A 15563-nucleotide genomic window follows, 5' to 3' on the forward strand; every position below is an offset into this window, starting at 1 on the left:
TGCTGGGCTCCAGCTTTGGTTCACAAGGGGTGACCAGGGAAGGCCACCAGCCTCTGCCACCAGCCTCTGCAATCCACGGCATCTTCTCTCTTTTTTTTTTCCGAAGTGACTTTGCAAAATCGCTGTGCTCGCGGAGGAGGCAGCTCATCCCACGCCGCAAACCACGATGCTGTGCGTCAGGTGGGTCACCAGCGCGGCACCCTCCTCCGCAGCGGCTGGATTGCAGTGGGAAAGCGATACACCAGATTAACACCGGATCGGGAGGTTTAACGCCCATCACCCATTTGTCTTGGATTATTTTAATATCTCACGAAAGAGCAGCTTTGTGAACAAATGCACGGCCTGACGCACAGCCTGGTCTGGAAACCACTGGGAATGTCTCAGAAGTGATGGTTTTTGCTCTCGTGAGATATTTTCTTCCAAGTGGGCTTTACGTTATTGCCTAAGTTGGACTCACAAGGAGACCTTGAAGAGGCGGCAGCAAAATTTAGACAAAATCGGTGATTAAAACCAGTGCAGCCAGTGCCGGCAGTCGGGGCAGGACGATGCAATCCTCCCCTTGGGCCAGGCCGGCACAATTAGGAGAGTGTTTTACACGGAGCTGAGTGGGCCATCGTGGGAGGGAGGCCAAAGAGGTGTAGCAACAAGGAGGAGAGATAAGATCCCGGACCAGGGCTGGAGCTGTCTGGACAGAAAGGAGTAGGAGGCACCTTAGAAATTAAACTGGGAGATTATCACCATGGGCCATCTTCTCATTCACATTCTCAGGGGGCCCAACACTGCGCTGCTGCCCAGCCTTGCCCTCGCTCAGCCAAGGGACACCTCCATGGTGGCTCTCGGCCAGCGCCCAAAGGGCAGCCCACACGTGGAAACCATCACACTGGCTCCATGGATTAGGACATTGCGAGAGAGTTATACATTTTGACCTCTGGAGATGTCAATCTGCCTTAAAACAGAGCCCAAAAGAGATGACAAATACCTTTGGTCCAAGAACCTGTTGTGACAGGTACTGAGAGATGTGAAGCTGGTGGCCAATAGATACTGAATTTAGACATTTCACACAATCACCGCATGGTTGAGCTTGGAAGGGACCTCTGGAGATAGTCTAGCCCAACCCTCCTGCTCAACCAGGGTCACCTAGAGCAGGTTGCCCAAACATTTATATTTGTTAAGGTTAGGTTCAGAAGCTAGGTCCAAAAGAGCATCAACGAGTATTAAACAGAGAGAAGTAAAGGCCTTTGCACGTCGTGTGGGTAGGTTAGAAGCTGAGACAACAGTGTATGCAGAAAGGTGATACTCATCATGAGAAAATTTTCATGAATGGCCTAAAAACCATGGTGCATGGAGAAAACCCTTCTGGGGGAGGCTTTATCTCTTGCTCTTCCTATTTGCTCAACTTGAGTCAGGAGCCATCGCTCTCTTGGGAGGCAGAAATAGAAATAGTGCTGGTGGCCCCGTGAGCATCTGTGCCTCCACGTGCCCTCAGCGGCTCGCCGAGCCCCTCTGCGCCTGCCCGAGCCCTTCCCAGCGCAAGAGGACCGATAGCTAAAAGCCGGCCCAAAGCAGCACATCGTGTTCGGTCTCAGGAGGCCCAAGGAGCAGGCTGAAATAAAATCCACCAGTTTGGCCCCACATGGGAGAAGCTGTGCTGATGGGGAGGAAGCACCTTAGCTTTGCCCAGGCTGTCTTCTGTATGAACGCGTTGCGCTCTTATGGCCAGAACTGGCTTTTAACATCCTAATTTGGCTCGTAACACTGAGCAAAGGACCACCAGCAACTTCTGTCCACAGCCAGATGGAAACTGTGCTTAAAAAGAAAATTACTCCAGGGAGAGGGTGGTCATTGCCGGTGGTTTTTTAGGTATTTGTGCTTGGAAGGCGTTTGGTTTCGCAGGTAGACGGTCTTTGCATCTCCATGCGGGTTTGACATTCAGATATTCACCCCGCACCACTCTCGCGTTGCTGCTGTTGGCTGTTTTTTCCTCCAGCTGCTATTAAAGTTACTATTTGATAGGAGAACAAAAGACAAATAGGAGTCGTTGGTGCAAAACCTAGCCATCTAAGCACGATCTTTCTGGCCCAGGAACTCGAAGCCCCTGATTTGTATGATATATAGTTTGGGTACAATAAGATCAGCTGCCGTTATTATTCCCTATATTACAAAGATCTCCTTAAAAAAAAAAAAAAGAAAGAAAGTACACGTGCCGAGTAGTTTCTCTGTCGGGGCGGGGGGAAAAAAGAATAAAAGTTTAATAAACGTGTGCTGTGTTGGGGATGACTTTGTGGCGACCTTTGTTGCAAATGGCCTATGCATGCGGAATAATGGTCTCCGTGCAGAGAGGGAAATGGCTTAGCGCTATCGTCGTTGCCGCGGCAACCATCAGAGTCTCCATCTAGCAGAGAGAAATGAGTTATGAAAAGGCTTGAGTGAAGAAGGGATTAACACATGATCCCAGGGACAGCCCGTCAATCAAAATCGGCGGCGAAATTACACTGCTCTATTTGAGAATTTTCTCCGGAAACGCAACCTTAGTGGGTGCACGCCTGTGGCCGGCCGGATGCGTGATTGAGATGCATATAGCGCTGATCCACGTAGAGGGAATGTATATATTCCATATGGCGCTGAGGCCAAGGGATGCGGGGGGCACGTGTACCACACCACCTGTGAGCACGCGTGTGCTTGCACGCGCCCCACGATCCTTGCAGCACGCTTGCATCCTTCCACCCACTCTTCCCGTGGACCCAAACGTTGGGCAGCCGTCATGCCCACGTGAAAAAATGGAAAAAAAATAGAAATTTAAAAAAGAAGATGATCCAAAATGCACGTTTGAGTCTTCAGCGTGCTCATCCCCTCTCCTGGCCCTCTTCGGCACTAGATGGTCCCTTTGGACCCAGGTTTCTTTCGAGCTTGTCTGATGCTGCGGCATGACCGCATCAGTTCCTTGCTCCCGCAGATCAGCCCGGGTGGTGTGAACGCCACAAAGTCATTTATGCACCTCCAAAATGAAAAGCCAGAGGAAACGTTGCTCCATAGCAAGCTCCAAATGCAAAAACCAGGGCAACAAGCGGGAGACGGCTTTAGGCTGGGGGCCTCGGCGGGTTCAGGAGCACACCTGAACATCTCCTGCCAGGTTTCCCCTCCCAGGCCCTGGAGCTTGTAGGTCAAGGGCGCAGGAGCTAAAGCCACAATTAAGCACCTCCTGGTTTTCGATATTGCAGACTCTCCGGGAGCTGCAATCCCTGGCTCTGCTCGGCCGTGTGTAGCTGTGCACACATTTCCTATGGCGGCTGTTTGCCTGGATTCGGCTGACGAGCTTTACATTACCCGGGATCCGCGAGGTTTCTGCTAATGTCGGAAGCGAAATGGGACTGCGGTGGAGGGAGGGCTCCTGCGAGGCCGCAGCTGAGGAGGGTGCCCGGGAAAGGCCTCCCTATTTGTTCTGTTCATTGGCCACTGCAGTAATAGAAAACTTTCTTTTCCAGGAAATCTCTCACTCACACTTTTCTTTTTTTAGGCAGATGATTATTACAGTGAAAGTCAGATTTATCGTTGGCTTCTCCACCATCTGTTGAGCTGCCTCCACACCAAGATCACTCAGGGAGGGGATTTGCCCCTCCAAAGCATCCCTAATCCCCCAGCCCTCCCCAGCACAGCACATCCCCCTTTTCCGCATGGACCCTCGCACCCTGCTAGGCGCACGAGCACCCGTGGGTGCCCTAAGCTCCTGCACGCCTGCACCAGGCTCCTGCCACAGCTCCCATTGCCCTGGCCGTCCGTTGCTTTAGGAGCACCCCTGTATGTTCCTTATATGCGGGGGCTCTTCACCATACCCCTGCTGCCACACATGACGCACTTCTCCTACGCACACATACATCTCCATACGTGCACAAAACACGTGGTGTCTCCCCAGCCTCCTAGAGACCTCACTCCATGCACACGTGCCCAGTATCATCCCCCCAGGACATCAAATTTACACCCATTTTTTCAGCTTTGTCCCACTAGTGCTGCCAATGGACACCGTCCTTGTGGACGTGGCTTTGTGTTTTTGACCTTCCACCCAGCACCAGCTGCCCCGACACCCACCCAACACACTACCAGCCTGGGCAACATCCCCATCCATCGTTCCCATTTCCAGCATCGCACCCATCACCTGGGGTGCACCCACCCGTGCAAAACACTCTCCATCGAGCAAAAATGTGGATGTATAAAGCACTCGTGACCATGCAAAAATGCGGATGGCGTCCAAATACACGCATAGCCCATGCTTTCCCAGACACGCACAAACACACGGAGCAGGGGCACCCCCCGGGCTCCCCGGGGCCGTCAGCAAACCCCGCAGCCCTCCACCACCGCAAAACCCTCGGCCTCAGCTCTTTGGGCTGCCCAAGGCCAGCATCTTCCCCCAGACGCCGTCCTCTTCCTCCCCCCTCCCCGCTTGCGTTTCCCTGGGGTTTATTTCCCCTTCTCCGCTCGTTCCCCCTTCCTTCCCTTCCCCCTGCCACGTCCCCAGCCTCCCACACAAGTTTAAAGCCATCAGCCCAGCCAACGGTTAACCAAATCGCCTTGACCTCGCTGCTATTTGATATTAGCCTCCTTGACACTCATTTAGGAGCGCGCAGCGGTAAAGCAGACATTGGACAAGTCCAGCCTGAAACCAAAGCCCTATGAAAGGAGGAGAGAGATCAGAAGAACCTGATAGCCAGGAACTTGTTCTCTCCAAAGGCTTTCTGGACATTTTAGCCTGGATCAGGGGTCCGTGGAGCGCCAGTTCGTCGCCAAGCAGGGTGTAAACGTTAAATGTTAGCTATTTGTTCCAGAGATTGGCATGAAGATCGAGCCTCTCTGCCTCCTCTCCCCCCGCTTGCCCCCCTCCCGCAGTCTCCGCAGCCCGTCCAGAGCCGCACAGACACTCATTCATTAGCGGTTTAATAACCCTCCCGACACGATACCGGCCTTCGCTCGGAGCGGAGGTGACCCTGGAGGGGGGCGCTGGGCGGGGGGGCCACGGCGCACCCAGGGGTGCAGTGCCCGGGCAGAGAGAGGCACCTCCTTTCCCCCCAAAATAAGAACAACCCAAAATAAAGTTTGACGCTCGGGTGCCAAGACCCCCCCCCGTCCCCGCCAGGCTCAGCCGCCCCCGGGGGGGTCCCCGGGGCTGGTCGCCGCGTCGCTCCGCCGGCGGCCGCAGGGGATGCCGAGGCGCGGAGCGGCGCGCAGCAGCGCGGAGCCTCACCTGGCCGAGCCCGCTGCTATTTGCAACGGGGCTAATTCAGCATTTATCGCCTTTGCCCCGTAACCGCGGATCCAGGCATCTAAACCAACCCTGTTCGCAACTCTGATTAGTTCAGCCTCGCTCGGTGCCTTTTTCCTCCCTCTGCTTTCTCTCCAGTTTGCTCGCTCGCCTTTTTTAATTTTTTTCCTTCTTTTTTTGTGGGACTTTCATGCGCTGCAGATAAGATATAAAATACTCTATCGGGCTACTGTAATATTAAAGATCAAAAGTGGCATCAATTGAAGACCAAACGCGCAGAAAACAAAGGGGAAGGCTGGGAGATGTTCATCAGCTAATTACAACTGCAAATATTATGCAAATTTATCTTGGCACAGAAATGGAGAAAGCGAGTTTAAGTGCGGAGATAATGCTGGAATATTGAATGTTCAGCTGAGGGTGGGACGTGGTCCAATAAATTCATCTGAGGGAGCACCGGTATTATATATATGTATATTCCTATCAAACCATCTACACTTCAAATTGGGGGGGGAGAAGGATCAAAAATTGCGCTTATAATTGATACTTGAAATTCCTTGACAAATATTGCACGGAATATAGCGTGCACGACTATTAGAGAAGCAGAGATTACCGGTTTTGGGTGGGGTTGGTGAAAGACCGCATATAAAGCCCTGAACCTATAGCAAGGAGCTGGGCATTTGCAGAACACCCACGCGGAGGGGAAGGTGTCCTCCACACCAAGCAACCCCCCCCAGAGAGGCTTTTTTTTCCCCCTTCTCCTTTAGGCAAAAGGGAAAATAAGTTATTTTTCACACACTCACCCCCACCCACACATTTCAGAAAGCGTCTCCCGCTTCCTGGAAAAAAGGACCGTGCTAGACCTGGTTAATGATTAAACACTGTTCCCGTGCCGTGAGAGCCAAGAAGGGCTCGGAGGGAGCCAGGGAAACTTAAACCGAGCAGGATGGGGCTGGCAGCACCTGCCCTCCGAAATTTTAGCCCCGGCCGGCCAGCAGCGAGCCGCCCCGCGTTGCCCACGAGTCGGGTTTAAGCCACCGTGTCTCCCCCCCGATGCTGTCCAGAGCAAGGGGGGGGGGGGGCAAAAATCTGGGCTCACTGCGGTCCGACGGAGCGGTGTCACCCGCAGCCCCTCGCTTTTGGGTTAGTTTGGCCGGTTATTGGCTCAGCCGCGGTAAAGGGGAGATGAAGTTTTCGGGCGCGTCGCCGCGGCCGTGGGAATCTCCCCCCGCCGCGCTCCCACGGCCGCCGCAACGGCAGCGCAGCGGGTTAATTGCGGGGAGGGGAGGGAAAAAAATGCTTGAAATTCAGCCCTTCCTTGCGCAGGTGAGGAGGCAGAGCCCGGACTGCTTGCTCCTTTCAGGGATTGAAACGAATCCCTTCAAATTCGGCCAAATATCGGCGGAGCTGCCCCTCCTCAGCCGCACACGCGCGCGAATATCGGCAATTTCGGGCGAATCCTCCCTTTCTCATTTCTGCAATGAGAAACACAGATCCGCGTTCATTAGCATACAAAGCAACTCGCGGAGTTGCTCCGGTTTATGAGAAATGCCTTAAAAAAAAGACAGAGAGAGAGAGAAAGAGAGGGGAGCGACTGCTAGCAGAAATCTTATCGATTTTTTTTTTTTTTTTTGCTCTGCATGTATTTATTCGGGAATGGGGCGGAGAGAAAATTGAACATTATTGGCAGCCCTCCCTTAAATGAAAGAAAAAAAAAAAGAAGAAAGATGCAAATTGTATTTTATCTTAACGCGGCTCCGTGCTTTATTCAATGTTTATGATTAATTATCTCCCTCTTAAATAAAAAATAAATCATGTAAAATTAGGATCTCGCTGCTTCGGAGGGAGGAAGCAAGCCCCAGCTCCTGGTCGATTTTGTTCATTTCAGCCTCAAATTGACACACTAATTAAAGCGCGTCATACACCCCGCTCCTCTTTTTATTATTATTATCAGATCCACCTTATATTTTCCCAATTAAAAAACCGCTAAAAAAATCAGTATCGCTGCCCCCAGGATAAAACTCAACTAAAATAAGGAGCCCTCTATTTTTTTTTCACAACGTTGCCCATCGCTTTCCGCCATCAGATTCATTGTGATGTATTAGATGCAATAAATTATCCCATGTAACAAAACATTGGGAGCTGAAAGGGTGATAATCTGGAAAGCAGAGATAAGGATTCATTATTCCGAATCATTATGAATCCAACGTTGCCTCTGACTTCTTTCTTAATCAGCTCCTCTGATCCTGGATATGTGAGCAGCACAGATAAGGAAAGAGTCATTTATAATTCTGTACCTCGTCTAATATTTTAAATAAAGTCAGAGGCAAGAAAACGCTATAAAACACAAGCAAGAGGCGGGCTCCGAATGAAATATCACTTCTATGTTGTTATAGCCGCAGTAAGATTTAATTAAAATTCTCCACTTCCACGTGCTTTATATATATATATATATACACATATACACACACATACACATTTTGCACCTTGTTTATAATTGATATGAATTTGCATTTGGGGCTATTTGTTGAGGTCTGGGTTCGACTTCGTCTCGGAGCCGCTGCTCTGGGTAAACGGAAGAGGAGGGCGGGGGGGGGGGGAATTATTTTAATTTCCGAGGTTTCCCCCGGCCCCGCTCTCCCTCCCCACCGTTTACACAAAGTCATTAGGTCGATCATGCCAATGTACGAGGCTACGTTTAATGGAAATCGTTTTAAGGCGAATATACTCTGCCCACACAAAGCACAGGATCAATGCCAAAACGGCTGATTTGGGGAGATCAAGACGAAGGGTGGTTTTTCTTTCCCCTTCGGAAATGAAGATCGCAATGATTATATTAAAAAATTCCCTATCAGAGGCGATATTTTTTAAAGCTTAGCGGGGGGATATTATTGATCATTAGCAACTTCTCTCCAGGGCGGGGGCCGAGCAGGGTGGGTTTTCTCTCCGCAGCAGCCCAGGCGGTTTAATTATAGCGAATAAAACACATCTAACCTCCTTTCCGCGGCGGGTGGAGCGGTTATCAGTACCAATAACGTATGGATTATATTTATGGAGGGTCCGACCGCAAGGCTCGGTTCAGGCGGAGCCGAAACCGATGGTGTGCGCGGAGGTATTTATTTCGCTATATAGGGCTAGAAATGCGTGCCGGGGGGGGCGATTAGTCACACGCACCCCCAGTCCCGAGGTAGTCGGAAAACGCGATGAATACCCGCCCGGGGTGGATTTATTAATTTATTTAAGTGATTTTTTCACCCCGCCTTGGTATCCAAATGCCGCCTTTTCGGACCCGAAGCGCAGGCACCGAGGGCTGCGATATTCCCGATAAAGCCCGCGTGCCATTTAAAGCCTCATTAGTTATGTTTAACCTTTAAATCGCCGTCGTCTCGGGAAATGAGCTTCACGCTGTGTGTGTGTACGGGGAGGCGCCTGCGCCTCTGCCCAAATCTGCCCCCCCCGCCCCCGGCAGCCCCCGCCGGGACACAACAGCGGAGCGACTCCGATTTCCCGGGATTTCCACGCGTTTCGCAGGAGCAGCCTTGATTTTTCGTTTGCCCACCTCGCTCCCACGGATGCGCTCGGAGAGACCCACGGCAGCATCCTCCCCCCTGCACCCCCCCCACTTTTAAATCCTAATTTTAGAAACCATTAAAAAGCAAAGCGGAGCTTCGGGATCAGCCCGGCTGCCGCGCTTCTGGGGTGCCCGAGGATTTTTTTTTTTTTGGGGGGGGGGGGGGGGGGCAGCACCGACGGTCTCTTTCCATTGGTGTTTCGCTGCGGGAAGGCTCCCTTCGCCGCTCTAATGAGCTTTAAGTTATTACCTTAATTGAATGTGTTTTCTAAAGATAGAATTGGGAGGCGATCGCGTTACCTTTCACCTCAGCGAGAGTCACTCTAGAAGCGCAGATAGCGAACTCCCAACGTCAGCAGAAAAGGAAAAAAAAAATCCCTCCAGCACTAGGAGTGTATTTTTTTCTTTCTTTCTTTCTTTCTTTCTTTTTTTTTTTTAAGTGATCAATTTTCAGCCCCGGTTATTAAGCCGCGTTTCCATCGGAAAGCGGCGCCGCCGGCGTGTGCGGGCTCCCCGCCGCCAGCCGCGCAGCCCGGGCCGGGCTCGGATGCTGCCCCGGGGGGGGGGTCCCGGGGGGGGGGGACTGGGGGCTGCAGGGGGCTGGTGCCCACCAGGGGCTCTTCGTTGTGTCCCCTGGGAGCAAACCGTTTCTGGCTTGTACCCGCGGGAGTTTTCCGTGCCTGCGGTGATTGCTGGATTTGGGGTAAACTCGACCCAAAGCGACGGGGCTGCTGCGGGCGCCTTGTCCCGGGCGATGCCCCCGGGCTCGCCTCGCTCTGCTGGGACCCCCCCCCCCCCGGGGGGGGCTTTGGAGAATTAACACCGACCCTTCCAGCGATAGGGCATAAATCGTGGGAAAAAAAATAAATAAAAATAAAAACCCATCAAATCGCCAAATCGCGGGGAATTTTCCTTGCGAGCAGATCCGCCGGCAGGGAAAGGCGCTTTCGCCCCCCGGAAGGCTCCCGGAGGGCTTTGCAGGGAGGGAAGGAGGGTATTTCTTTTTTAAATATACACGATTTTTGAGCCGTGGGGCTGGGGGCCAAGCAGGGGAAGGAGGAGAGAGGCCAACCCCGCTGCGAAGGACCCGTTTGCCGCTGCCGAGCTGAGCGCTGCCGCCCGGAGCGCTCCGGCCGCGGCCGGGCCCATCCCCGGGGCCTCGCGGCGGCTCGCCCGGCCCGAGTGGGTTTGGGAAAACCCGCGGGCGACTCGCACCCGATCTTTGCCACCGCGTTGCAGGCGGAGGGGGGAGGCTGGGGCTGCAGCCTCCCTCGGTGTAAAGCTCCTGATAGCCACGAGTGAGATGCAAAGGTGGAAAATCTCCCCTCCCTTCCACTCCCCTTTGCCCGCTGCAAGGTTTTGGGGACGAGCAACGGAGCAGCGGGGGTTACTCACCCCCACGCGCAAAATCCGGCCCCACGTCCTCCGCCCCCGACCCCCCCGGTCCTCGGAGGTCCCCGGCACCGGGGGCAGCGGGCGGGGGGCTGGCAGCTCCCTCCTGCCCGTCCCGTCTGCTTTTGGGAGGGGTCGGCCCGGGGTTCACCCCCAGAGCAGGCACCGACCCCCGTTTCCACGCGTGTGTGCGTGGGGGGGGCTCTTGCAGAAGCGGGGAGGCCGCGGTTCCTCTGCTGTCCCCACACGCGGCGTGTGCCGTGGGGACGGGAGGGTCTCCCCGCAGCAGCCCCCGGGTGCCTGAGCCCCCTGCCCTGCGCCTTTCTGCGTGGGACCCTCTGAGCGACGAGGAGGAAGGTGCTGGGCAGGGAGGAAGAGCTCCCCGCTCTCGGGGAGCCAGGGGGTGCGTCTGGGCTGGGGTTTTTGTTCGGTTCTTTCTTTTTTTCTTCCCTCGACACCTTGGACCTACAAAAATACACAAGAAAAAAAATAATAGAAAGAAAATAGGGCCAAAAAAAGTCTCTCCCGAGGACGGGGGGAGCACGGAGGGAAGGAACAGCCCCATGCAGCTAATGTCACCGCTTTTCCTCGAAAGCTTTGGATGGGGCGAGCCCCGGTGTAATGCGTATGATCATACGCTTAATTTGGGGGTTTGGGGGCTGTTTCCTTTCTGCCTGTCTCCTTGCGGGCGTTTTGGGCCGGCGGCGGTGGCGGGCGCTGCGGGACGCGCTGCCCCGCACCTGGCCGCTCCCCCCGCGCCCCCCCGGGCTGCGGCGCTGGGTGGGGAGCGAAGCGGCCCGTCGTCTGCCTCTGCCTCTGCCCTCTCCCAACCCGGAAGAGCTCTGCTCCCCGGCACAGCCCGCGGGAGGAGGAGGAGGAGGAGGAGGAGGAGGAGGAGGAGGAGGAGGTCAGGCTCCAGGGTGGGCGTTTGGAGGATGCGGCTCCCCCAGGTTTCCCTCCGCCGTGGCAGCCTGCGACATGCCAGCAGCGGCACCGCAGCCCGCCCGTCGCTCCTGCCCCTAGGGCCGCAGCAGAGCAGCGCGCAATAAACCGCGCCCGCGCAGGTCAGTGGGTCCCTCTTCCCTCGCCTCTTCCCCTTCTCCCTCCCCACGCGCGGAAAACGAGGAGGGTGCCGGCGCCCGGCGGAGCTGCCTGGTCCCGGTGACCTTGGGGACGGGACACGGGGAGCCGGGATTTGGGAGCAGCTCGGGGGGTGGAAAGGGATGTGCGGGCGTCGGGGCCTTTCCACGCGTGACAGCGAGCGCGGCTTCCTACAGAGCTGCGCGTCCGTGTGCACCGACCCGCACGTCCGTCTGTCCGTCTGTCTGCAGAGCCACGTCCGTGCGGGTACGCTGTGCCTCCGCGTCTGTAGGGCGGCTGGATGTATTGGTACATCATTCCCAGGTTTACAGCTCACCGACGTGGATTTGGTTATACTAGGTCCATCTGTGCCGTAGAATAGATATAATGTATAATATATAATATATAATGTATAATATATAACATATAAGGCATAATATAATATATAATACATAATGCATAATATATAATACAAAATATAATATAAAATGCATAATATATAATTTTATTTTACAGTTATGCATTGTAATATATAACATGAACGTGTTTTTAGAATCTAATTAGAGCCAAAAAAAAAAAAAAATCCCCAGACCTTCCTCTTTTCCTGCCTTCCCAACCCAAATCCCACCTTCCCGGCGGAAAAAAACCCCGCCGTTAACACTCGCCCAGGGGAGGAGGGAGCTCGCCCTTCCGCGGCCGCGGAGCCCGGCGTCCCCAGCGCGCCCGCGGGGCTGAGCCGTCGGCGGCGCCGGGCGCTGGGAAGCGGCTCCCGAGGTGGGGATCGGGTTTCCCCGTCTCCCAGCGCCTCTGAATTCAGCTCCCTTTCCCCTGTGCCCCTTGCAGGAGATTTGCCCCCCTCCAGGCTGGCGGGAGGGTGCTTCAGCTAGTCGCTAGGTGCTAGGAAATGGTCCGGACTATCCAAAAATGAGTATCTTCAAAACAGAGGGGAGAGAAAAAAATATATATATATATATGTGTATAAATACATATGTAGCAGCTCCTCTTACCTGCACGTGTCCCTAGACAGGCAGCGGGCGCTGGGTGACGGATTTTCGCCTAACCGGGTAGTTAATAACCGCGGGCCCTGCTCGTTTGCTCCATTATTTATGGGCCGCAGGTGCGGAGCGAGGTGGCCGGCGCTGGCGGGGGCCGCGGGGTGCGCGCCCGCGGAGGGGGGGAGCATCTCCCGCGGGTTTGGGGGTGACACAGCCCTTCCTCGCAGCCGGGAGAGGCCGTGGAAGCCGGGGCGGCTGGTGCCGGGTGCCCCCCCCCCGCCCCGGTGCCACCTGAATTTGGGAGCTGGGGCTCCGCGGCCGCGGGGCTGCGCTTGCCGGGACGGGGGCAGCGGCCGCGCAGACGTGTCCTCGCCCCGACGTGCCGGGGGGGCCCACACGCGTGCCGGGACGTTTATTTTGGGGGGGGGGCGGGTGGAAAGACTGCTGGTTTTCGCGCCGGGAGGTCAGGATGCGCCCCGGCGCCTCGCAGAGAAGCTGCGGCGTTAATTGCGCCGCTTCTGCCGCCGGCTCCGCCGTGGGTCTCAAACCGGCTCCGACGTTAACGCGGGTAATTACGAGGGTAATTCTTAAAAAAATGGCTAAACCCAACCGCGGCATTACACCCCGCTTTCTTTTTTTCCTGGAGGTGCGAGGTGTCGGTCGGGCTTAAACCGCGTCTCTCCCGGACAGATGCCTTGCCCTTGCTTAAATTCACCTTAAATCTCCCTCTCAAAGTCGTCCTCGGCGCTAAACCCGAAATCCGTCCTTGCGACCGCTCGCTTAGGGCTGAGCCTCCTCCCGGAGCAGCCTGCGACACACCGCGCGCTGACAGCGGCCCCGCGCAGGGATCCGCGTGTTTTTAGGCAGCAGTCGCTTATAAATCACCCCCTCGGAGCCCGCAGTGAGACCGCGGAGGTGATTATTTTAGGGATATAATTTGCTGGAAGCCTAAGCGGCAGGGAAATAAAGCGACTGCCTTTTTCTTCTCCCTTTAACACTGTCTCGGGTATTTTCTCGGTGGATGTGGGGCCGTTCGAGCGGATTTTTTGTCTTTTTTTTTTCTCAATTTTTATTCTTTTTTTTTTTGGGGGGGGGGGGGGGGGGACTTTTCCGAGCTGCTGCCGAGGCCGTGCGCTGCGGGGCTGGGAGCGCTGCGCACCCGCGGCCGCTCGCGGAGCCCCGGGCCGGAGCCTCTGCGCGAAGCTTGGCGAGGGGGGGAAAATCAAAAGAAATAATAATAATAAAAAGAGAGCAAAAATCCCCCCCCCCCTCCGGCCATCCCTGAGAGAGGGAATGGGGAAATAAAGGAGAGGAGGAAACTTACCAGGCGGAGCTGAAACTGACCAGGGCTCGGCGGCTGGGGGGGGGGGGGGGGGGAAGGAGGGAAGCGGGAAGGAGGGAAGGGGAAAGGAGGGAAGGGGAAGGAGGGAAGGGGAAAGGAGGGAAGGAGAAGGAAGGAAGGGGGAAGGAGGGAAGGGGGAAGGAAGGAAGAGAGGTGGGCTCGGCCTCCCCTCCCGCAGCAGGACGGGGCGCCGGGCTCGGGGGGGTGACACCCCCCCCAGCCGGCTCAGGGGTGGGTGACAGGACCCCCCCCCCAACTCGGCTATGGGGTGACGGGACCCCCCCACTCGGCTATGGGGTGACGGGACCCCCCGCCCCCCCAAGCCCTTTGCCCGGCTCCTCTCCGCGCCTGTGCCGTGCAGTTTGGGGAATGCGGCCCGGGGGAGGGGGGGGGGGGGGGGAGAAGTCGCCTCTGGGACTTGCGGAGCCGGTTTTTGATCTTTCTCAGCTTTTTTTTTTTCTCCTTTTTGGTTTCCCCGGCAGTGTCCCGGGGCAGTAGCCCTCCGCTCGGCTTCAAAGAAGGGGGAGGAGGAGGGGGAAAGAAAAGCCCCAGCGTCTTTCCTCCCGATTTTAATCCTTCGAATTTCTTTTTTTCGGCAGAGCAGGGCTCCCCCCCCCTTCCCCCTTCTCCCCCGCCACCAAACAGCATCTTTCGGGCTGCAGAGGAGCGTGTGTCTGGGGAGGGTCGCACGAAGGGGGGAAACCCGGACCCGGTGTAACCAGACGTTGGGTTTTTCCTCTCCCTGAATCCGCCCGGCTCGGTGCTGCTTTGTGCGTGTGTTTGCGATTCCCCCCGATCCTGGGGAAAGGCGAGAAACGCGTTATTAGGGGAGAAGGGAAGGAAAAAAAGGCAAAAAAAAAAAAAGGAAAAATCCATGTGTCTAGTTTCAAAGCCGAGGGGAAGGCTCGCTCGGATGGGAAGATGCACAGACGCTAATCTAGTATCTCTCTTTTTTTCTTTTCCCTCGGACTTTCTCTCTTTGTTGTTGTTATTATTATTATTTTGCTGGCTTGTGGTTCGTTTTTACTGATAAAGCGAGAGGGGGCGGCGCCGGGGGAGCAGATCGTCATTTCTGGCTGATTCATTAGGAGAAAAAGAGAGAAAGAGAGAAAAACCCCTTCCTCTCGCCGGCTTTGTTTAAGCCGCGCTCACGGCGGCAGCGCGGAGCCGCGGCCGAGCCGCCCCCGCGCAGCGCGGGGGGAGCGGAGCCGAGGGGGGGGTCGGAGCACCGGGGGCTGCAGGGGTTTTGCCCCCGGGGGGGCTCCGCTGCGGGCCGGCAGCTTGTGATGCCCCATCCCCGCTCTCCGACCCGGGCGCAAGTTGTTTTACACAGGGAATAAAAAAAAAAGTCGTCGGCGCTCTGCCCTGGGCCGTGTCCTCTCCGTAACCCCCCGATCCGCAGCTCCCGGCTGTTTGTACAGCTTTACCTGTGCTATTCTGGTACCCTGCTAAAAATCCCAGCCCGGCGAACGTAACTTAATCCGCTTTCAGGCAATTGGAGTCGAAAAGGGGGCTGGAGGGGGGGGGAGGGCTGGGGGGAGGAGGGGGCTTTTTCTGGCCCTCCCTGCCCCGAGCAGAGGCGGCCAAATGCGGACCGGGCGCCGGGAGCCCGGCGGTACCGGGGGAAGGAGGCGGCCGGGTCGCCGGCCCGCAGCGGCAGCCGGGAGCCCCAAAACTTCCCTTTCCATCTATTTCGGCCAGGGCGAGTGGAGGGAAAGGAGAGGCTTTTGTACCATTTGAATGCCTATTTTTTATCGGCGGGGGGGGGGGGGGGGGGGGGGGGGGGAGAGGCGAAAAGCCTGGCTAATCGCCCCATCGCCCCTATTTGTTTTATTATTATTATTATTATTTTCCTCCGCCTTCTGGGACTTTCAGGGACTTTTGTCCAATGCGTTTCCTCCTGACTTTTCAGGGCCAGGGCTAGCCCCGTTTTCT

The 15563-nt window shown here is 55.7% G+C and overlaps 2 protein-coding genes across 2 annotated transcripts in view; one reads left to right on the plus strand and one right to left on the minus strand.

The window, feature by feature from the left end:
- Nucleotides 1–8977: 8977 nt before the first annotated feature.
- LOC135327226 (uncharacterized) lies at nucleotides 8978–14698 on the minus strand. Its single transcript, XM_064505372.1, has 4 exons — nucleotides 14656–14698; nucleotides 13611–14138; nucleotides 11513–11657; nucleotides 8978–10676 (listed from the first exon to the last, which is right to left on the minus strand). Exons 1-4 carry the CDS (start codon nucleotides 14696–14698, stop codon nucleotides 10211–10213), a joined length of 1182 nt encoding a protein of 393 aa, XP_064361442.1. The 3' UTR covers nucleotides 8978–10210.
- Nucleotides 11125–15563, plus strand: part of GATA3 (GATA binding protein 3) — a 28065-nt gene continuing 23626 nt past the window's right edge. Inside the window, exon 1 of the mRNA XM_064501148.1 lies at nucleotides 11125–11275. The gene's annotated coding sequence lies outside the window, so the exon portion shown is untranslated. The remainder of the gene's footprint in view (nucleotides 11276–15563) is intronic.

The sequence above is a fragment of the Dromaius novaehollandiae genome, chromosome 1 (genome assembly GCF_036370855.1).
Source record: "Dromaius novaehollandiae isolate bDroNov1 chromosome 1, bDroNov1.hap1, whole genome shotgun sequence".
NCBI classification, from domain to species: Eukaryota; Metazoa; Chordata; class Aves; order Casuariiformes; family Dromaiidae; genus Dromaius; species Dromaius novaehollandiae.

What these genes read in the sequence shown, in the direction of transcription:
- LOC135327226 (XM_064505372.1), bottom strand. Translation starts at nt 14,698, where the DNA reads ATGACGATCTGCTCCCCCGGCGCCGCCCCCTCTCGCTTTATCA. An exon ending in GTCAGTTTCAGCTCCGCCTG is followed by an intron (nt 11,658 to 13,610) that starts GTAAGTTTCCTC and finishes TCTACGGCACAG; the next exon opens with ATGGACCTAGTATAACCAAA. An exon ending in ACGGACAGACGGACGTGCGG is followed by an intron (nt 10,677 to 11,512) that starts GTCGGTGCACAC and finishes GTATTTTTGTAG; the next exon opens with GTCCAAGGTGTCGAGGGAAG.